The sequence below is a fragment of the Cygnus olor genome, chromosome 2, assembly GCF_009769625.2.
Source record: "Cygnus olor isolate bCygOlo1 chromosome 2, bCygOlo1.pri.v2, whole genome shotgun sequence".
In the NCBI taxonomy this organism is placed as follows: Eukaryota; Metazoa; Chordata; class Aves; order Anseriformes; family Anatidae; genus Cygnus; species Cygnus olor.
This window is the reverse complement of record NC_049170.1, coordinates 53429626-53452475: the sequence shown is the minus strand read 5'-3', so window position 1 is coordinate 53452475 and position 22850 is coordinate 53429626. Positions and strand designations below refer to the sequence as shown.

At 41.9% G+C, this 22850-nt stretch overlaps 1 protein-coding gene across 4 annotated transcripts in view; it reads right to left on the bottom strand.

Annotated features, from left to right (window-relative positions):
- Window positions 1-22850, bottom strand: part of JARID2 (jumonji and AT-rich interaction domain containing 2) — a 212591-nt gene that overhangs the window by 40443 nt on the left and 149298 nt on the right. For all 4 annotated transcript variants that reach the window (XM_040546393.1, XM_040546392.1, XM_040546394.1 and 1 more), the window contains exons 4-5: window positions 20272-20441; window positions 6502-6678 (exon numbers count right to left, since the gene is read on the bottom strand). In XM_040546393.1, the coding sequence (XP_040402327.1) occupies window positions 6502-6655 (154 nt within the window). In that variant the 5' untranslated portion in view covers window positions 6656-6678; window positions 20272-20441. The remainder of the gene's footprint in view (window positions 1-6501; window positions 6679-20271; window positions 20442-22850) is intronic.

Here is a 22850-nt window from a genome sequence, read left to right as displayed (position 1 = left end):
ACAGCGGAGTGTTCACGTATGAACATTTCTGCTGTATGTTCTGGAAGATAAAGGCATGGACCGTACATGTACACGCATGCTGCATGTAGCAGAGCTCGTGCTGCATAAAGTGATTGCACATTCATAGAACTATTCAAAACAAAGAGGGAAGATAAGAGTGAAAGGGAAAAGTTTTGTTTTCAGAAGGAGAAGAGGGAGCCTTGCCAATTTTGTGAACCCGAGCCAGCTATTCCAATGCAAACCTCATGTTGTTACATAGATCATGTTTGGGAAGAGATGTAATATTAATCAACTTTCTGGCATTAAGTATCCGTTACTGTACAAAAACATTCTTGCTCTGGCTTTAATTCAGTTTTAAGTCACTGTGAAAACATTTATGTGGCTCTCAAACTGCCTTAAAGGACCCAGGCAATAATTCTTTTCTCCTCCCGCAGGAACTAAAACAATGTTCTACTTCCATAAAACAGAATATTTTAATGCTGCCAATTGTTTTCCTTAAGTGTTAGGTATGCTCAGACTTCTATAAACCATTCCAGAGATAGGAGCTCTCTTCCTGAGCCCCAAACACTACCTACATACTTGAGAGGTCAGTGACAAAGGTGTATTTCAGGAGAAGAAAAGGACACCACAACACTGCTGGTGTTACGCGGTACGAAAACACTCAGCACAGCTGTTTCTGCACTTCTCAAGCCCTAACCCAGCTCTACACAATTTGGATGTGGACAACTCCAAAACAAAGTTTCCCCAGCTGTATGCGAACAGAACAGAAGACAAACAGGAGAACTGGCTGATAACATGGCATTTCTTTTTGCCACTATCAATAACGCTACGCAAAACCCTTCACACGCACGAACACATTGGGCCATCACAAGGAGCGTTATTGGTATGAGGCACCACACCATTTGCAAAAATCCAATACCAAGTGTCTCATCTTAACACAAATTCATTACTCTCACCTAACCATTATGACAAAAACAACGTCAAAAGGGTCACTCGCTAAGCAGCAAGTCCATGCAAGAAGCGTCTATCTGTTACCACCAGTCTCTCACCAGGATAACAATTCAATTTTTTTGAGCAACTTCCAGCTCCCCTATTCTTCTCCACAGGTCATACATCTAGCTACTGAAAAACCACAAATCCCCAAATGTGTTGTGTCTGATTTGCATATTTAAATATGTAAATTACTGCAAAACGGGTAATTTTCATGTTACATATTTTTGCAGAAAAATTAAATGTGCAAAATGTTTATTGCAACAATTACTGGTTCCATGGTATTTCAACAAAAGGCTGTAAATCATCAAAATAATTGCCTATCCATTAACTATTGTAGCACTGTGCCTGAAATTTTCTCATTCTGCATTTTAGCTGGATGCAGAAAATGTATTTCTTCTGAATGTTTACCTCTTCAGGATTAATTTTACTGAAAAAGATGCACAAGCCTAAGACTCTGTCCTATGTACCAAACTACAAATATTTAATTTAGTTTAAAAAAAAAAAAGCAACTAAATGAGGAATTTTGAATTTTCTTACAAAACACTCAAATGGTAATGTATGTAAAAGATATACCACTTAAGCCCAAGATGTACAAACAGTGCATTGAACTACATCCTGAAATAAGAAAAAAGGATCTACGATCTTTTCCAGCACCATCTTTGTTATTACACGTGTAAGGAAATTACTCCCCTAAATTATCCATTGCAAACTGAGAACCGAAACATTCTTCAGCATTTTTGGCAAGCGAGGAAGACAGCACTAAAGCAAAGTATAGTATTTCTAGTGATGCCTGCTTACTGCACGCTACTGCCAGATCTGTTTTGAAATTTGAGCCTTAAGAAAAAGGGCATCTATACAACTTCCCCCCCCACTCATTTCAGACAAAAGGCACGCAGACCAGTTTTTATCTGACCACGTTAACAAAACACAGCAGAGACCAGGACCCATTTTTGCCCCAGCCAGCTTTTACACACTGAAATCTTGTTTGCTCTGGCTAAGGAAATCACAAAGAAGTCTGTTTACAAATAATGACGGCTAACTCTGCTATACATACGCTAGAATTTAATTGTTTGTCTTGGGAATCTGAGGACAAATACAGCATTGCCAGGTAAGCTGGCTCAGATGCACACCTCTGAACCTCTCTGCTGGTGTCAGAAATAGCTAATCCTGCAACCACCTTACTTGAGGAAATTGGCAGACCATTACTGTAGGAACTGCCGCCCTCAGAGTTGACTACTCAGCTGTATCTGGGGTCGCTGCTCCTCCTTGAGGCCCTTTTCCAGTCCACAAGCCCTTAAGGCTCCTTTCTAGTGGAGCAACGCCATCCCGTTTCACTCTTCCGATGGGACGGATAACCCAACAACTCCCTAACTGCATCTTCCAGCTCCAGCTCGCAGCCTGCCTAACAAAACACTTGGCACCTGCAAACATTTTCCTTCAGGAGCCTGTGGAGAAAACCTTCTGTTGTGCCACAGAATGAAATCAAAGTAGGATTTATTTAGTTGCGAGGAATTCAAAGAATTAGTTTTACAGAGGCCTAAAACCTACCCTCTTACCTACACGTGGAATTTCCTCCGGGTGGCAGGGAGGTGTAAGTCAGCCGCCGTCCCTCCCCGGGGACCGAGGGCCTGCTTGCCCTGCACGTCAGTCTGCCGTGGCTGAGGCCTGACACCCTCCTCCCTCTGCGGAAGGTCAATTTTCTAAAAGATCAATGTCTCCACATCTCCTCCTCCGCGTCGGCAAGACGCCCTGTCATCCAGGCTGTGGTTGAGAAGTTTCTCCCCACACCTGGCAGCCACACTGAAGAAAAAACGCGTTGTTTAAGCCAACGCTTCCGCCTGGCTTCTTCCATCAAATTCCTTGCATTCAAAGCCCTGTACTAGTCTCGGATGGACTGATGGTCATTTGAGATGGGTACAAAACGCAAGCTGGGAAATAAGCGTACCCATCTGAGCAGCACACAGACATCCTGTGACTGGGCATCCTGGATCCAAATACTGGGAATGAAGGCGGTTCCTACACCCACACTCGAGGGTTGGTAACAGGGCTGCAGTTACAACCCAGGCATCTGAACTTCTGCACTAGCTGAGGCAATATGCACCACATCATCCCTAGTTTTCCATATGTTAATTTTGAAATTCACCACAAACTTACTTAGAAGGTTTGAAGTTAAAAGGGAACTATGTGCTTTAAAAGGACATGCATCCTTGACTTGCTTTCCATAAGGCTATTCTAACATCACTTCAGTATATGGAAACAGAGAGATGGATTACATTCTTCTGACTGAATGTTTGTATGGTTTCTTAGCTGAGAAAATATTCTTTTGAAGTCAGTAGCTATATGGAAACGAAGTGATTCAGTTGATTAGTTTCTGGCCTTTCACCGTTTTAACCCTGCTATAAATCCTAACTCAATTAAAATAATTCTGATTAGAACCAAAATTCCACACTCCTCCTCAAGAGATATACACAATTCCAACCTCCTCCTCAAGAGATATACACTATTAAAGGCACGAACCTCTGCTAATTTTATTGCCGAATTTGACAGAAAAGTTATTGATGGTGTTTTGCACAGGTCAGACTAGAGCTGAACTCTGACTTGAGTTTATTTGGGACACATACTGTAATGCATAAAAGCAAGCAATAAACGCTCACACATTTTACTCTACATTACAAGAGAACACCTCTTGCAAACAAAAACTGAAAGTCGTTAGCCAATGTCATCTTCTCTTAGTGAGAAATGCTCATTGTAAATTTAAGCATTCTGAAAAAGACAGTTATGGGAAGAGCAAGCCAAGAGTTAGGTGCAGAACAACCTACACAGCATGAGGGAGATCTCTCCAGAACTAATACCAGTTTCTAACCAAGCCAAAAAAACACCACCAATGACACCCAAGCCTTTATCTGCTGCTAACTAATCTTAACGTATGTCAGACCTGGCCTAATCAGCTGAAGTTTGGCAATGACGTGAAACCAGTTTTTGAGAGCACAGCTTCAACATTTTCCCTTGTGGCAGCTGCAGCAATTATTTTAGAAAACAGTTTAACTGCAACGCTGTCACTGCGTGCACTCAGACATTGCATGAAGGAAAGCCTTGCACATTGCTACATATCCCTTTTGCACATGCCCATGGACATAGGGGATAAACACTTCTCTTGCTAAGAATTTCACTTTGCTCTTTAACAGTTAGGTATGTGTGCAGCACATCAGAAGTACTAAGAAAGGAGGAAGAAAGAGCACAGGTAACAACCTGATTCTTGAAATAAGCTTATTGCAAGCACAAAGCTTGGAGGGTGACAAGTCACTTGAACTAATACTCCAATTCATTCAACAAGCTATGCTACGTGCTATATCAGCTTCTCATTCATACTTAGGCATTTTCGATCTAGTTATCTGTCCAAAAGGCGGCTCAACAGGCTAGGTTATAACACAATTTGGTGTACAACCCTAATAACATCCCCCACTGGTGTCAGAAGAGGATATTGACAAATGACTTCACCAGGAAAGTTGTTCTGGTCCCCATTTAGTAGAAAGCAATCATTTGACACTGTCTAATGACATTAATCAAGCTCTGAACCTTTGTTGTTGTATGTCATAGCAAATGCTTAGCATTTTCAGGTCCAAAGTACTTGACTACACATCGTACATTAAAAACAAAAGACTTTAATTCATTAAAAATAGACTCTCACGCTAGATTAAGTTCATTTGGTGCACCCGTCCCTGGTCTGCCTTTGTGTGTGGTCTCATTTAAAAGAGACACACATGAGCCAGAACCTACTTTATTCAGAGGAAACAAAAATACTATTGGCTGTCAACCAAAATAACAGACACTGAAAAATGGGAATACTCTTGGGTAAGGAGATTTTAATTAAAAAATAAAAAGAAGAAGAAGAAGGAGACAAAAAAGGAAATGACAATGACGATGAAGAAGAAGAAGCTGCCTTCTCTGGGAATTCCTATTTCATCACCTTTGTCAAAACATCTCACATTGTCTCCTATGTATTTTATAAAGGCCTTTTGCACATCTATTAAAACAGCAGCTTCACTTATGCTCAGTCTGATCTATATTGATAAAGATTACGAAGCCATTAATGGCTCATTAAGTTTGCCTTTACTTACCCCCAATTAAGATTTCAGGTGTCTCTGGTTTTGAGCTAATTTCAAAGTGGCTGCCATCTGGGACCTTCTCAAGGAACATGATCGGCTCCTTTTGTAATGATATATCACATTTAAAACTCTAAGGCAGCACTTCTGTTACGTGCAGTCTCATTTTCCATATACAGAGCTTTGTGCCTGTTACTTTGGTTTACTTAGAAATCAGTCCAAAGTGCTAAGTTTTGATCCATGGCTTTTACAGCATTAAAGTGCCTGCTTACAGCTGACAGTTGAAATATTATTAGGTATGACAGCCCTTTCCACTTCTCCACAGATCGTTCACAAAAAAAGGTGAGTTTTTGAGCTGGGGTGTGCAATAAAAAACAGATTCAGCCACCGTCATGAAAAATAATTCTGGTATATATAACAAGGGATTTCTTTACAGAAAATTTCATTTTGAAAAGCAGAGATGAGGACCAGCACAGTGATGTAATTGGGATCTATTCATCTCTTCTTCAGAGCTGAGAGTAGCATGAAAGAAGGAAAAAAAAAAAAAGCAGGCACAGGTCACAACCACCTCTGAAAAAGTGCTCTGTAGAAACACCTTCCTCTCCGTCCTGTTGCTAAGAGGGAAGCTGAACAAGCAGTCACCAGAAGGAAAGATTTTCATGGTAAACTAATACTGGGGAAGGGGATGGGGAGCACAGAATCCATTTTGAAATGATGAAAGACAGAGAGGGCACAGACTTGTCATGATACAATAGCTTTGCTGGAGACTGAAAGCAAGTCTTGCAGGACTTTGGCAGTGGAACATCATGGCATAGTCAGAAAGTTTTCAGCATGGTTTTTAGTTCTTCCATTTTACACTAGCTGATGTTGCAACGTAACACTGATAAAACTTATCAAGATTTGACATTAGGACACTGTGACAGAAAGATTTTGTAATGAATGCAGTTTTTGTTGATTTGCAAAGAAATAACTAACTTCATAAAACTCCTGTAAAACCCTTCTAAGTTACCAAGAGCATAAATGCAGTATCTTTACCTACTGCAACTGTGGCATCAATATTGCATGTGAGAAATTAAGTGTTGCCCTTTTCATATGTTTTGATAACACTCAAGAAGTACTTAGATGCTTATATTTAACTTTGATAAAACAAATTCATTCTAGATAAAGCATCAGTCTCAAAAGAGCTAGTGAGTGTCTCCAGCCCTGCAGTTACAGCTCCAGCACAGACAGAGTTCAGACTGTCAGGGGAAACAGGTTAAAAAAGAAGATGCTAACACCACATCTCACTCCATTTTCCCATTATGTCCTATATCCTTTTTCACTCAGGTCCACAAGGATGTACAAGGATTCTGTTCTTAAGTTTGTCTACTAGGCAGTGTAAGACAACAGCACTATTTAGACCTACCTTGCCCATTTGGAACTTGTTTATGCGTTTTTCCTTTCCTGGGGGTTGACTGGCATGATGATGAAGCATTATTTGTAGCTGTTTTTGTGTCTTCTGTCTCCTCCTCTTCTTCTTCTTCATCCTCGTCATCCTGAGAACTTCCGAAGTATACCATGTTGCTGGGCAGGGCTGGGGAACCTGATCATTAGAAAGAAATGGCTCATTAACATCATTACATTCACTTACTGCACTAAACATATTGATCACAATCTACTTGAGTGTTATGCATAGCAAGGGAAGAGGCACCCAGAGATGGAAGGTCACAGTACTGCGTGACTAACTGGAGCCTTCTTTATTTGTTTCTACCAAAAGAATACCTATGTGCTTGAAAAGGAGGGTTTCCCCTCTCCAAAAATAAAAAAAAAAAATAAAAATAAAAAAGCACATTGTATTCATACTTTAGACAAGCAAACAGTCTTGCTACAAGCCCTAATTAATAGCTTTGTGTATTCAGAAAAGGACTAATGCACATGCTTAATTTCAAATGCATGCTTTACTGCCTTGCTCAAGTCTTAATGCATGAACTAGAAGCTTACAGCCTTTCCAAACAGAAGAAAAAGGAGCATTTACAAACCAATCTGCACCCCAGTAATATTTTTAGGTTATTATTGCAATAAAATATTACTGTTTAAACTTCACAGTGCTTTGCAGACCTCTATGGCATTGTACACAATGCTTTGCAGTGTTCTGGTTCTGTTTCACACAAAGAGAAAAACCGAAACATGAGATGCTTGAATTTGCCTAGCAGGTCCCTGGCAAAGGACAGAAAACAGCAAAGGTCTCCTGACTTCCAGTGTGCTCCTCTTGAGGATGTTGCTTCTCCTTTACTTCCCATAATGTCCCCCCTAACCTGTCTCATCCGTGCAAGGGTAAGACACAACATACAATTCAGTAAGAGGTAAGTGAGGATCCACAAGTCTAACAATGATATAGGACTCTAATTTACATGTACCTCTTACACAAAATTTCTTTTAGGCATGTCATGCAACAGTATGGGCTTCTTTCCACTGTACCAGGACACATGACTGTAGTACTCTATTTTAAAATACATAAATAGTATGACAACTAGTGGACACTTTCCCTTATCCCAGATGTTAGTTTGCACTCTTTTCCCAGGAAGGACAGGTGTCCTAGAAGGCTCCTACTTATTCACAAAAAGATTATTTTTTTCATGTAGAATGGGAAGAAATAGAAAATCTATAGAAAGTGTAGAATGGGGACTTGTCACTTCAGTATTCCTCTGCAGCTAAATTAGACTAAGAACAAGGAGAGCTGGGTTACAGACTAACACAAGATAGTGACTATTTGGCTGCTGCTTCCTTAGCTAACACTTTTGGCTTTAAGCTCTTTAGAACAGCAATTCTGTATTTTGTTTGGTGCCTTAATACAGCACAAAAACCAGGATAGGCCATTTCTGCGATGAACCATCCTTTCCAAAGGATCAGAAACCCACCACAGCATCTCCCTCAAATAAATCTACAGGAAGACTCAGGAAAGGATGGAGCAGGCAGTGCGGCAGAAGGGTACACAGCGGCTGTTTCCAGAGGGAGCAAGGGGCCATTTAAAAGGGGACACACACACCTGGCATTCGCAAAAATGGGCCACTGCTATGCAGGAAGCCAAAGCTGGTAGCAGTAAAGCCACATGGACTTTGATCACACGTGAAGACCTCTGCTTTCAGTCTCTATAGCAGACCTTGTGGGACTGCAACTGCCCTGGGGAGAAGCTCCCTGCCAGCACCCCGCGCGGTGCATCAGTGGTGGCCATGGGACAGCCACGGGAGGCACTGCAGCAGCACCTAGGACTCTTCCCCCCTGAGATAACTTGTAAATTAATCCATCAAGCCTCGGCCTGAAGCGTTCTGTGTGTGAACACATAGGGTTATCCTAAGGGGAGATCTGTATTAGCCTTTTGCATGCCACAACTTTCAGATCTGTACAGACTGATGATCAAATGCAGCATGACTCCTGACCTATTTTGCAGCATGGGAGCTGTAGCAACTGACAGAAACAAAAACTTTTGTGTTTTTGGCCTAGAAAAAAAGCCCAGAACTTTTTGGCATACGCTAAGCAATCATCCAGAGAAGGCAAGAGGTGCTGAGAGGCACATGAATTCTCCTACCTGGGGGCAGCTTTAGTCTCAATAGCAACTAATTAGAGAACTCCAAGGCAGTTACACTAGGGCAATGCAGCCTGAAAAGTAAATTATCTTTTTAATTCCATCTAGGTACCCAGGTCTGCATTTCAAGTCCGTATTGTGTATCAACTCCTCATCAGGATCCAAAGTCTGACACCATTAGTGCATTAATGCATCAACAAACAATGGCAGTAAAAGAAAGTCTCTGTCAGGATCCTTCAAAATTGGACTCAAACACAGACTGAAATCTATTATAATTAGACAAATAAATACTTTCAGAAATTTTATCCTTCCAAGACGTTAAAATGGGAGACCTGATATAGAGTCTATTCTCTAAGCCTTGTCTTCCCCTGCACTTCCACATCCCTGAACTTTGGTCAGCTGCCTTCAACAGCAACTACCAAAAAGAAATTATCATCTGTGATACAAATGTTTTTATTACAACAGCAATCTTCTTTCTTTTTGTTTTGTTTGAAGCGCAGAATAAAATGTAGTACTACGTGATTCTGCTTAGAAAGGAAGGAAGGTCTAACCCAATGGAGAGAACAGATATAAGCTTTACCTAACTCCTGGTATTCAGCTGTCGTAATCTCGGCACATAAATCTTCAGCCAGAATGACATTTTTTAATTCTTTCCAATCCAGAACTATGAACAACAATGGTTAAACTGCATTCCTTGGACAGCTGGGACTGTTTGGGGAGTACATTTGCAGAGAAATTAGACTAGCAATGTCCAATAACAGAGTAGAGTCCTGCTAGTCCTCACTTTACTGATCTAAGTGCTCTGCAATATGAGACCTCAGAGAAAAGCTGGTGTTCACTCCAGGTCACCTCCTCCCCCCCAGCTTTTCCTACACATTTATTAAAGTTGACTTGCAAAACAGCAAAGAAAGGAAAAAACAATCAAACAAAGAAAACCACTGGACTCAGGCATTCTGGTTCTATTTGAACATCATCATGGATGAAAGACGCTGAAAGAAAACTAAAAGCTTTAAGCTTTCTTGCTTCCTTTTTATATTAGAACTATTTTTATCACATCTCATAGTAAGATTTCAGTTCTGGAACAGCCTCAAATACTGAGAATTTGTTCACACCAATGTGTTGAGCCAGTTAAAAACACTTTCACTTTAAATCTATGTACCTAAACATGTCCAGAAGGCTGGGAAAACAGCTAATTTAAAACACTGGAATAGGCTGTTCATGCCCAAGATAATGCAAATTCCATTTATGGGCAAATGAAGGAATTAAAGGAAAGACAAGCCTGCATGTACGCTGTGATTTCATTCAAGCTAAAACAATGACAATTCGTTTCGTAAGTGAAGCTGCAGTGTTAAGAGTAAAAGCTAGGTGATCGCTCACCTTCTTTACTACAAAAAATATTCCTGTCCTATATCTATGCTGCATCCTCTCTGAGACTGTACAGGGATGTGCACCTGATGCCATCACCTACCTCTGCAAGGAACCCTGGTTCTTACTCAAAGCTGCCAATTTGTATAAACAACACTAAGTAGTGCTGTTGTAGACAAGAATGTCTAGGACCACTGGAGATCTGGAAAAGAGCGCACTCAAAAGTTGGTTTGTGGGTTTTTTTTTTAATATCAGAATGTCTAATAAAATATATTACCCCTCCTCATAAAGCTTGCCTGTCTTCACCTGTAGTTAGGAACACAGTGTTTGTCTTTACTCACAGAGACTTTGTTGAGAGTTGTTGCTCTCAAGTTTCTCCATGTATAACAGGTATTTATCATGACAATGACATACGGCACCAAGATGATAAAAATCCTTCAAAATGGCATGAGAATAAGGAACACTGCAGGTTCACCAGATTCATACATACACAAACATTCATAGAACACACAGCTGTAGGCAATTCCTTGATTATTATTATTTTTTTTAATTTATTACACACTACTCTGCACATTAATATCCAAAGTAAATCTTTCTGTCTTTGCCTGGACACACTCTGCAACACAAACAGACGAGGCAGCTCTGCTCCATCATTTCTACACGCACGCTACCAGCCAGGCAGCATGAGCAAAGATGAACAACCATCCCTCCTCATCCTCTTCCCCTCCCCACCATTTTGTTATTCTCAAAGCCTACCCAGGGCAATCTAAAGAGCGACATTAGAATTTAATTAGTATCAAAAAGCAGAAGTGAAGAACTCCCGTGCTGCAGACAGAGGGCAACATCTGTGCCCAGGAGGTGGTGCAGGTCAGGTCTCAGCACTCTAGGTATGTAATTCCCCCCTTCCTCGCTTTCTATCTCCAAAAAAACAGCAGAAAACCTGCAACGGAGTTATGAGAGCCTGTGGCTGTATTGAATTTTACAAGTCTCCTCCTGTGTCGGGAGCCCCCGAGTTGTGCAGGCAGCTGCTACCATGGGAATTACAGCAGATGAAAGCGGAGAGGCACTTCAGTGCCTGGGGAAAGAGGGCGAGCAGCCCTCGACACTGAGAAACCCATCCTGCCTCGCTCCGGATCAACAGGTGCCTGGAAAACCGCTCGCTCAGCAGCAGGGCATGGGACAAACCTGATGGTAATCTAGAAAATAAAAATCTAGAAGAGAAATTTAAAAGAAATTTCCTCCAAGGAACCATCGAGGCTGTCTGTGGCTGTGTGCGCATTTTTCTTGGCATCAAAACTGGTCTACAGATCATCTACCTACCTGGCCTCTGGTTCTTACTCCTGTGCCACCACCTTGGCTGTGGCAGTGTAATTTTTTTTTTTTTTGTGAGGGGCCATGTGGTGAATCAGATCAGGGAACCGATTCAGATTAAAATCCCAGACTAAGGAAATTAAAGTCCATTAATAAATGCTGTAACGACAATTTAAAGTTACAAGCTCTCAGTTTAAGATTTGGAAAATTTCTACGCACGCTTTTTCTTATTGAACGTGCAGCTTAATATATCACTATATTATTAAACAAAACACGAAATGCAGTATGTTTCCAGTCTCCTGGAGTAGCCATACGTTTTACATTCTGTCTTGATGATGTCTAGGCACTCCCTAACCGCACTTCTTTCAAGAAGGCTGATTTGTTTTGCATCAATATTTGCATAAATCACGTGCCATCACCACAGAGCTGGATGAGGCTATTGCAATACGATGGGTGGAGAGAAGAATGCACGGCAGAGAAATTAAGCTGAAAGAAAGGGCATGTAGCAGCAGGGCAGAAGAGAGGAGCACAGATGTGCTGGGCTGGGAGAGAGGTGAGCAGGGAGAGGTAAGCTAGCAGGTGCACAGACGCTGCAGGACAAATGGGAACAGGCAAATGCTGGAAGAGTTACCGACATTAAGTAGTAAAGAGGGAAGGGCACCGTTTATTTAAGAGCAATGTCTCTGACATAGTGCTGTCCACCTCCTGCCCCGGTCTGGACACACGATGCCCACCTTTCTCGGTTACCAAGTCGGGGTCATCTCATAGCCAAGAGCAGAAACCCCATAGCCAAGGCCAGGCAGCATCCCAGAGGGAACTTCTACTCTGCTCCCCCGAATCCCTGCAGGAAGGCCAAATTATCAAATACGACCCTCACGATGCAATTCTGCAAGCCTAATAAATTGCCATGGTTAACTAAGGGATTGCAAGGCAACAAAAAGCTTGGCAGCAAACAAAGTACCCACTCCTCACCAGCATCAGAGCAGGAGTTACCTCTCCTATGGTCGGGTACCACTACGCGTGAGAAATGTGGAGAAAATCACCCATGGTGATTTTTCTTTTTTAAATTCACTCATCATGGTTACAATGAGCTATGAATTATTACAAAATGGGAGGATATTCAGTTATTTAAAAAATGAGTTTTGAAGTGTTGTTGGCAACTGTTTCTGCCAGTATCTGCAGTTTCATTATTGAAATTCTCTCTTGAGTATTTTTGACTTCCCTCCTATTGTGTGAGAGCAACACAAAAGAAAACCTAACTATATAGGAAAAACAATTACCACAGCTATATACAACATGTTGCCTAATGGATATGAAAGGATGACAAATGTATGTTATGTCCTCTGTTATAACAATTTGATGCTCGTTCAACAGTAAGTACAAAGCAAACTACGTTTTTTTAAGTTATGGTGTTGCTTTTAGCAGTCTTCTGGGAAAGATGTTACCCTTCGCACGTACAGGATTCGGGCCTGCTGCTAGCAGCAGGCACAACTGATACTTATACAACCTGTGCGTTCAGATGCATTGAACTCAGCAGCAAGTGCCTGATTAATAGAATAAACTAACCTCTTTTTCAGCCATTTTATTTGACTAATGAGGTCATTAATTATTTTTTTTTATTTGACAAATGTGTAATTTTCCCTCCTAAATTACTGTATGTTTTGTTTCTCATTAAATTACATTAACTTTTGTCTTGGACTAGCTAAACATACTAAAAAAACTCCGAGTTTGGATCTGAAGACTGGAATCAGAAGTATGGAAAGTGCACGCGCTTTGCCAAAAGCACTATTTCATTACTCTTCAGAATTAGCTGGCAGCTTCTCTGCAATATTTACTGAAGTACAAACCAAATGTTTTCCTCTGGACAGGATTCAAACCGTGGTATGTTACAACCACAACAAAAATCATCTCAGTCCAAGAGCCTTCTCTGTAGTTTGGGCTGTGGTTTCTGTAAAACTGGAGGATTCTTCTCCCTGAATTATTTATACTGACTCCCCCTCTAACTCCCCTCTTTTTTCTCCTAACAATTAAACATAACCCAGATGTGCTTTGGAAAAATCTTAAAACAATTCGAGACATCAGAATGATTTAAGCACAAGGCAGGTCAAGGCATGTGGGACTTAAGCCTGCCCCAATAAACATGGGGCATGCCAAGCTCTACAACGAGCCATGGCCAGAGGTTTGGCTTCTCCTCTGACACGCGGCCCCATTTCGGGGCTGTACGCAGGTGGAAAAACCTTGCCTCCCAAATGTTCCCGATGCACTGGCATCTCAGTGCTTAAAATTTAGGGCCTGATTCTCATTTATTATATGTCCCACTTATTACGTTTTGACAGGACAGCGTAAAGACCCTGAAGTGCGAATAAATGTAATTTATGCCCACGCTTTATGGCCACTTTACAGAGCAAGGCTAAAAGAGAATGAACTACATAAACTCTACAGTAAAGAGCAATTGTATCTCACTTATCTCACTCCACCTGCAGGAACAGTCCCAGAGGGAGCTCCCCAGTGCTTGAACAAGGGGAGGAAAAGGCCATCTCAGCCACAGAAACAAAACAGAGCTCATAAACAAACTAACATTCAAACCGTGCCTGCTCAGCTGCTGCACAAATCACAAGATGTTTAGTGCTATGGCCAACATAATGGCCAGTGTAATGACATAAAGCCCGTTTTCTTCTTCTCAGCCCATTCTAGAAAGCTGTAGAGCTAAAGCCAAAGTCAAAAGAAAATTGTTCTTTTTTTAGGGAAATAGAATAATGGGAGGGAACATGTGAATCTTTAGGGGAAAAAAAAAAAAAAGAAAGGTTCCCTGTCCAAACTTAAGCAAATATACACCAGAGTGGCACGCTAAATAATGAATAATAATAATAATAATAATAACAACAACAATAATAATGTGGGGTGCCTCTCATCTACAATTCTTATCTGACAATCTCAAAGCAATTTACCTCTGCTTACCTGGCTAGATTTGGAGACAAAACTCAAAACCAATCCTTCCCACGTCCACTTGAACCCCTAACTACACATCCCAGTCCATCAAGAACAAGACAAGTCTGTACATTCCAAACCACTGTGCTGACATTCCCCAAATCCTACCAGGGTATTTGTTGTACCCAAGAGATCCCCAGCCCCACCATTTGCATCAAACAAACCCTCCAGGGACCACTGGACCTCCTGTGGGTTCACAGCTTACTGAACCTTGGGCTTACGCTGCTAGTGGGAAGGAAGGGCAGGGGTCACCTTTGTGAAAACACGTTGGTCGCCGACCTGGCCCTGAATGGTAGGCACCAACGTTTTGAAGCATGGCTCCTGCAATCACAGAACTCAGGTTTTGTGCCAGTAACTTATCCATAATCAACATCCAGCTATGCCAATACCTATATACAGAGTTAAATATCCTCATTTTACAGAAGAGCTAAGCAGCTCGCCTAGGGACTCGGAGGGAGACTGTGGCAAATACAAAGACCAACCACAAGATTAGTCTTCCATTTCAACAAGCTAATTTCATCCTGTGGCTTTGTGCAGGGGTAAATATTGGAATCATTAACATCAGAAAGGGGCCTCAACACAGGAAGAGCCGGAGAAAGCACGGATCCTGCCGCAGCACTCCCAGGCTGCAGCTTGGTAATTTCTCCTGGCAGCATGAAGCCATGCAAAGATGCACACCTCTGCTGCACACCTGGAGGGACTCCAGCATCACTCCCACCCCCTGGCCACAGTGTCCCTCTGGGTACCTCAGGCTCCTGCTTTTCGTGGAGCGCCTGCAGACCCACTTCTCCCGATCTGCGCTGATGAAATTAATCTTGTGCTAAACCACTGTGGAAGCTGCTTACCAGCCCAGAGCAACATATTCCAAAGGTGGACTAAAGAGCTGCACACCGGATGCATCTCTCATCCCACACACCGAAAGGATCTTTTACATGTCACTATCACTCCTAACCTTACAAAGAACTTGAAAATTGTGGGATTGCAGTCGCCAAATGCAAACATATTTTTATTAAACGGTTTGTGCAATGAGGACTCTACACTCCAGAGCTTATCCTAATATTTTCAATTCGTCCTAAAATTTCATCTTGGGCACCACATGATTTAATAACGCAAAATCTATAAAAAGTCTTCCTCCAGTACTTTAACCCAATTATCATAAGTCTTCATGTTTTAATAGTATTTTGGAATTATAAAAACTAACCCAGACTGCAAAGCATTTAAAACCTTACATTTCTGGACAGTGTCAGCATTTCATTGCATCTCTCCCAGCCCAATCGAGTTGCTGTTCCATTTCACATGCTTACTCTGATCTCCTGAGCACATCTACATGGTGGTAATGCTCTCCCCTGGAAGGCCGAGGCCTCAAATAATGTCATTGATGCAGCCTTTGGCTCTCAAAGGCTGCAAGAGACACCAAGGCTGTATCTTGGGAACACCTTGTGGAGCTGCCCTCTTCCCACTCCCAGTGCGCACACACACACACAGGCCTGCTGTGCTGGCACATGCCTTGCACCCACCCATCCTCCAGCCCCATTCTTGAAGAGTACCTAAAAACACAACCCAGAGGATGCTCAGCTCAGGCACTGCACCCTAACAAGATACGAGGGAGAAGGCTGGGATCGACGGCCCCCGAGCACACCACCCAAGCAAGGAGGTTAAGTACAAAGAGCAAACTGCAATAGCACGGCATCACTGGGATTTAAAGTTAGTAAAGGTTGGAGAAACGTGCTGTTAGGGAGGTTTTCTATTTTGGTTTTGCCCCGTTGTAATAAATCATCACGTTGCTAAATCATTGCAGTGCTCAAAGAAAAGAACAGTCACATGTTTTGCGGAACAGTTAAAAGAGTCTGAAAACTCGATTTGTGAGATCTCAATTAAATTATCTTTATTTAGGAATCCCTGAAATTCTCCAGCATGTAAGTCCCAGAGGCCTGGCTTAATTAGAAAATTGATCATGGGAAAACTTTTTTAAATGTAGGCTCCTAATCATAGCCTTGCCGTTATCACCTTTTGCCAAAGATCCATTTCTCTCCGAGGGACTTGTTTCTCTATCCCCCTTTAGCTCTGCTTTACTCCAATTGCACTATTTTTAGATTGTAAATAATTATGGAGAGAAAAGGCAACTTAAATGCACTGTAATGGAAGCCATTAAGAAAAGTTTGATCAGAGGCAGAAAACACAGTAAAAGTGAATGCCATTGTGCAACGGCAGGGAGATGACATGCTCATATCTACACACGCTGCAGGAAGATACTAATTATGCCTCTGGCAAAGGGCATACAGGCTCCTTCAAAGAACCTATTTAAAGATAAGAACACTGCAGACAAACACTTCAGAGATATCTGTGCTATTCCCTCCCTTCTTGTGCTGGAAATTCTAGGTCACAATTTAAAAAAAATAAAAAGAGGAGGACTTTAAAATAATAGGAAAGGGGGAAGAAGGGGGGACTTGCTGAATCCGGTCAGCTAGATGTATTCCTGCGTGCCCAGATATTCACCAGCTGTTACAGCTTTTGCATTCTATTCTGTTTACCTTTTAAGAAGTAATTAGTACATTGCATTGTCAAATCAAGAGTTCAAAAAACAAGCTCTAATTAAAAATATGTTTAAAGCCCCTAGTATTCTTGCTAATGAAACCAAGCAGGTCATCTCGGTTAAATTACCTCCCTTTGAAATTACAGGATGCTAAAAAGAAATAAATAAAAATGCTGTGGATCGTTAGATTTTCTGACGCATAACAGAAGCCCAGGTAAATTGGATTCTTCTTCCTAAATATTGGACCCTGCATATGAAAGGAGCCTTTTTCCACATTGTGGCATGACAGTTCTGTTCCCCTGCCCACAGAATTCAGTTGCTGCTGCCTAAAACAAACCCCACAGAGTACTGAAGAAAGAACTTTAGTTGGGATTTTTACATTTCTCTGTTTAAAAATTTTAAAATGAAATTATAACCTGACAGGGTGCCACAAGTTTACCCTCTGCTTTTCACACTGCTGCTGGGTGGGGTGATACAAGGAGAGAAACATGACCACAAAGCTGTTTTCCTACTGGTCCTGGAAAAGACTCTCTTGATGAAGCAAAGCTTTGACCTTGAACTTACTATGATGATCAGAGCATTTTGAAGGACTAGGAACTGAGAGACCCAACTTTAAAAAAAAAAAAAAATAACACAAACATGGGGTTTTACTGTCCAGCATCATATTACTACTACACTTACTACAAAAACATTTCAAGGAGCTGAGTTTATATCCTGTCAGCATGCTTTTTATGAGTGATGTAGCACATTTCCATGTGGCTCTGTGTCTCATTTCATCATGCAAGAGCAAACTGCCAGGGCTGGAGAGGAGGCAGAACTGACCACAAGGCCCATGATGCAAGCAATTTGGATCCCTCAACACTTCAATAAATAACTGCACACAGGTTCACAACCAAAGCAATCCCCTTCCAAAAAATCAGAAGCCTTTCTGATGCAGGGTTTAAGCAAGCTGCTGTCTCTTCCCTCTCTAAGCTCACCGGGTACCACTGGAAGAGCAGCACTGAAACAAGCCTGCCAGTGTCCTTAGAAGCTGCTTGTCTGACCCCCCTGGAGCTGAATGTACCAGGGGGCTGCTACATGAACTCCCTGCAAGCATATTAAGAACCAGCTTCCACCTGCTTTATTCCAAAGGGCACATCAAAAGGCTCCACCACCACCACCTGGAGCTAAACCCCCTGGGGTACTGAACGGGCACAGCTTCAGGCAGCCGGGACCTCCTTGAAGACACAACAGTTCAGACACAGAAGCTAACACCAATCCCAACCAGCCCATGCCTGCTCCCTCCAAGCCACAGCCATCCCCCCTTGCTTCTCCACAGAAATGCATCCTGGTAGCACATGTCCGAGATTTCCCCCCACACCCTACTTTTACTGGCTCTTCTCAGGCTTTGTTCGGGGGTGATGGAGCAATAAACTTTTTGAGAGCTGAAATGGAGGGCCAACAGCTTCTGCTTTCTGGTTTTCTTCACAGCCTGTTTAACCAGACCAAGAACATGCCATGTGTGGCACTCCTAGCGCAGATTTTCCCTCGTGGTTTTTAATACAATTGTAATTGGGATCTTGCCGTCTGAACGCATGTGTTGTCTGAAATACATGAGTACTCCTGCATACTGAAGAAATTAGGAATGAATTGCAAGTCCTTAATTGACAGTACAAAACATCAATTATTCTACAGATGAATAACAAAGAAGAAAATTACAGGTGCAAGAGCTAAACAGCCACTGATTAAAATAAAATTAAAAAAAAAAAACCTTCTGAATGAAGCACTGGAATAGGACAAAAGAACCCGTGCTTCGTATTTGCATTGTTAAAGCAGAACGCTTAGAAACAGTAGGAAATAAAAACGGAGATAAGTCACATCCTCACTCAGGTTGCCTTTAAGTGCAAGTGCCTTCAAAGCTATAAATAACACATGCTTAGTTAGCAAGCAGTGGAAACAAGCGTGTGAATGAATGCAGCCATGTGTGCTCACCCTCTCTCTCTCACACACACACACACCCATCTGAATTTTCCCACCAACAACTGTGGCAGTTGGCCCAGATCACAGCAGTGACATGCTGCCAACAGACTGATCAACCTCACAGCAGACTAAATTAGAAATACATTTCCACAGATTAAATTTCAGAGGACTGTGATGCCACTTTAAACTCCATTAGATTCTGCTCCTCGCAATCCTTTAAACAAACACAAAAGCTAGTGAACAACCCCCCTCCACCCACCCGCTTTACCAGAAGTCCCAACAGGAGGGAGGCTTCGGTTTTAGACCAGAGCTGAGACAGATAAATTAGCAACCAGCCTAAAGCTGCCCCTAGCCTAATATCTCACAGAAGAGCGATAAAGAAAAAAAAGAAAGAGAGAAAAAAACATGCTGCATTAAGGTGAGAAAGCCTCAGCAAGGTGTTATGGATGGCGTTGACTAGACCTGTCAGCAGATGCAACAGAGACCTCAGAACTGGCAAGGGTAACTTAAACACCAGTGGGAACAACCAGGCTTGTAAGGATTCAACCCACTAGGTAAGACTTTTGCAGACAAGCCCTATCTGTAACAAATGCACACCCTTTCAGCAGATAATGGAACAAAACAACAGCAAGAGGCATCACTCCAGCACTTCAGGGACAGAGCAGTGACTAGCTACAGGGGATGGGGGGCACCTGCAAAAATAGAAACAAAATTGACCACTTGGGCAAGGTGTCCTCCTTTAGCTTAATCTGGACAGTTAGCTGTACCTCACGTGAAGGTCCCTAACTCTGATAGGCAGGCTTGCCGATGTACACCAGCAATTAATTGCACTGCACAGCTCCAGCCAGGCTCAGACACCTGCTATCAGGTAAGTTGGGAAAGCTGGGTATCTCTCAGTAGAATTTCATATGCCTTGTTTTCACCAGATTAGCACAGTGGAACAGTTAACATGTTTTAATTATTGTTATGGTAACAATCCAGCTTCTGGGACAGATACGATTAACAGTAATCCTTCTACCCTCCATCAGACGAAAAGCATCACTCGAATTGAACAGCAAAGGACAGTGAATAGGCAGAAAACGGGAATTTCCAGCCAGATTTCTCTTATTGCAGGAACAAGTACTCAGGAAATTTAAGCGCCTCTTCAGTTTATAGTCAGGTAAAACAAATGAGGATGGGGAGAACTTAAGAGAGCTAGACGAAAACCCATTCAAGATAACAGTGTGCTAAAGCATAAAAGAAATTTCCTTCTGCACTATTACCAGCCTCGTTTTATGGCCTTTACAACCACAAACTTGAATGCTCCTGCTGCAGATAGAGCCAAATTGCTGGAGTTGAAATGCACGCAATATATTCAAGGATAGCACCAGTGCGTTTGTCTAGCTGCTATGCAGCGTGTGGTGCTGTGGCTTGGCCTTGAAAGAGATTGTTCCCCCAAGCTGCTTCAAGAGTCCTACCTCGAAGACAGAGGAAAGTAAGAAAATCTTCTGTCTTGGGCTTCCTTTTGGAGAGGTCAGAAATCTGAGTGGCGGGAGGGGGTAACAACGGCTCCACTATCTTTATTGGAGTTGTGCTGGGACTGTTTGGCTGGGATTGAGCAAACTTCCTTTGTGCTTGCAGCCTTGGCCTGTGGAAACAAGAGCACATCAAAAGCATGTTAGATAGAACTTGCAGGAGAGACATCAGAACATAAAAATTCACTGCTTCAGGAGAGATCAGAATCCATCTCCCACCAATATTATCCATAACTGAGTTAACTGTGAAGGTAGGACTTCAATTGCTTTACTTTTGGTATCTTCTGCAACAATTCAGAAAACTGGGAACGGAACATCTTGACTATAAAATCTTTGACTACAATTTCATATGTTTCAGATATTTTCTTGCACCTCAGGCACTTACAGTTTACTATTCACTTGTTTGGAAATTAAATCTGTATTTTACACCAGGAAAGTGTCTTTTTTTTTTTTTTTAATGCGTTAGTTTTCTTCACTTTTTTATTATTATTATTTTTAAATCACAATTAATTAATCAATCTAAAAATGAGGTGTACTTTAGCCCCATTAAAGCTTTTAATTTATTCCAATCTGGTAGAATCTTATTTACATAGCAAAATATGTATTAGTATACATGCTATCTATATTTGCATCCAGTTCTACAAAAACAAAGCAAAACCTTTAGGGAAAAATATTTTTGACTGGGAAGCTATCAGGCAAAAGCCACAGCTTGGAAGACAGGAAGCAAGGAGTTTTGGGCTGCAGCTAATAAGTATTTGTGATGAATTTGTAATAATGAAGGACATGCACAGAGTGAATTTGACCCAGTTCTGGTAGTGGGCAATGGACTTACGCTCTCTGGTAAGATTTAGAGTGTGACCATATGTACGATTATGGGAAATGAACAGAAGCAAGTGGTTTTGGCAGTCAGACTGCAAATTATTTCAAGCCTATCTGAAGGCTCTGATTAACTACTAGGTGGCAATGAATATGATTTTCTTTCATACGTCTAGAACACAAATTGGCATTAGGGAATGCGCTTGGGGGCAGGACAGATACCCAGAGGGGGTCTCACCAGGAACCTGACTCGGCTCAGCATTTAAGAACATGCTAATTTCTCACTTAAGCGACTGGGACTCTAATTATGATCTTTATTACAGCTTCAAAAAGGAGAGAAGCTACTGAAAGAACTTAAAACCTCATTGAGAAAGGATGCAATTTTATGTAATTTTCCTCCCTATTAGCAGAGTATTTACATAATGTAAAACTGAACCATGTATTGAACAACACTAAAGGAAAAGCCAGGTCTTGTCATTCCACTGCAGACTTTACTGTTATGACTTAACGAAAGCAGAGATATCATTCAGTGTGGATGAAACACGTAATTGGTAAACCTCTTCTTTTTCACGGATATTAAACTTAAGTGGTTGGGTAGGAAGAGGTTTGAAACTGTATCTTAAACTTCCTCATTTTTGTGGCTAAAACAGGAAAAAAATATTTTAAATCCCAGCAGTGTTTATACGCATATATGCACGTCCCCTAATGACAGCAGAGAACAAAACCAGCATTCAGCAATTTTCTCCTTAAGCTCCACATAAAATTGTCCATGTCCTCACGATCCTCACGCCTCCAAATAACTACAACCAAAAAATCCCTGCTCAACCCTCACAGCAATTCTTACTGTTTATTTGCATCTCCTTAGTGACAAGTATATTATGGTGTTTATAATATTTTTTTTTTTTTATCACAGTGCTTGTGATTTGTGAACTGGAACTAAACGACTAATTGAACACATATTTCCTCATATCTACGAGGAATTATCTTTCCAGAATGAAGGTCTTATATAGATCTACCTACATATTCCCCAAGTTACTTGGATTGCATTGCAAAGTGCTATTCTTCCAAGCAGACGGAGGACTCTTGCATAGGATGAATGGGATTTTAATTTCAACCAACTACATTTCTATCAGCAAAACCACACATGTGGCCAGAGAAAAATGCTTTGTGTTGGCTTCTGTTCTGCACAAAACATACGCTCTCCAGCCAAAAAAGCAGACTATAAAGGTCAGCAAGTGAGATCCCTGCCTGCTGCTGTCATCTGCGGAGCAATTTTTCCCCGCAGACGTGCTCCTCCGGCTGGGCTGTTAAAAACACACGCAAGCCACTGGCTGGATTGGCCAAACGTTTCTCGGAAACTACCTGCTCCTGCCTGATGTGATCAAAAGTACGTAGCGAGGAGGACTCTGCAACCCCCCGAAAAGCAAGAGGTAAGCCCGTTTCATGGGTCGAAATTAACCCTTTGTAGCAAGGCCAGGCCTGGGGGTCTGCAGCATCCCTGTTATCAGGCATGGAAGGGGAATTAGGGAAGGACTTGTGGGCTCAGCATAAACATTACATGAATTAGGGAACTGCAGGTACTTTGGGCTTGGTATTTCTTTAAAGATCTACTTTCTGGTAGCCTTCCTTCCCCAGCACGAAGGACTCCCTCTTGCTTTGCTCGCCCAGTCCCGCTGTGCTCGCCTCCCCTCTCCCGCCCGGGCAGC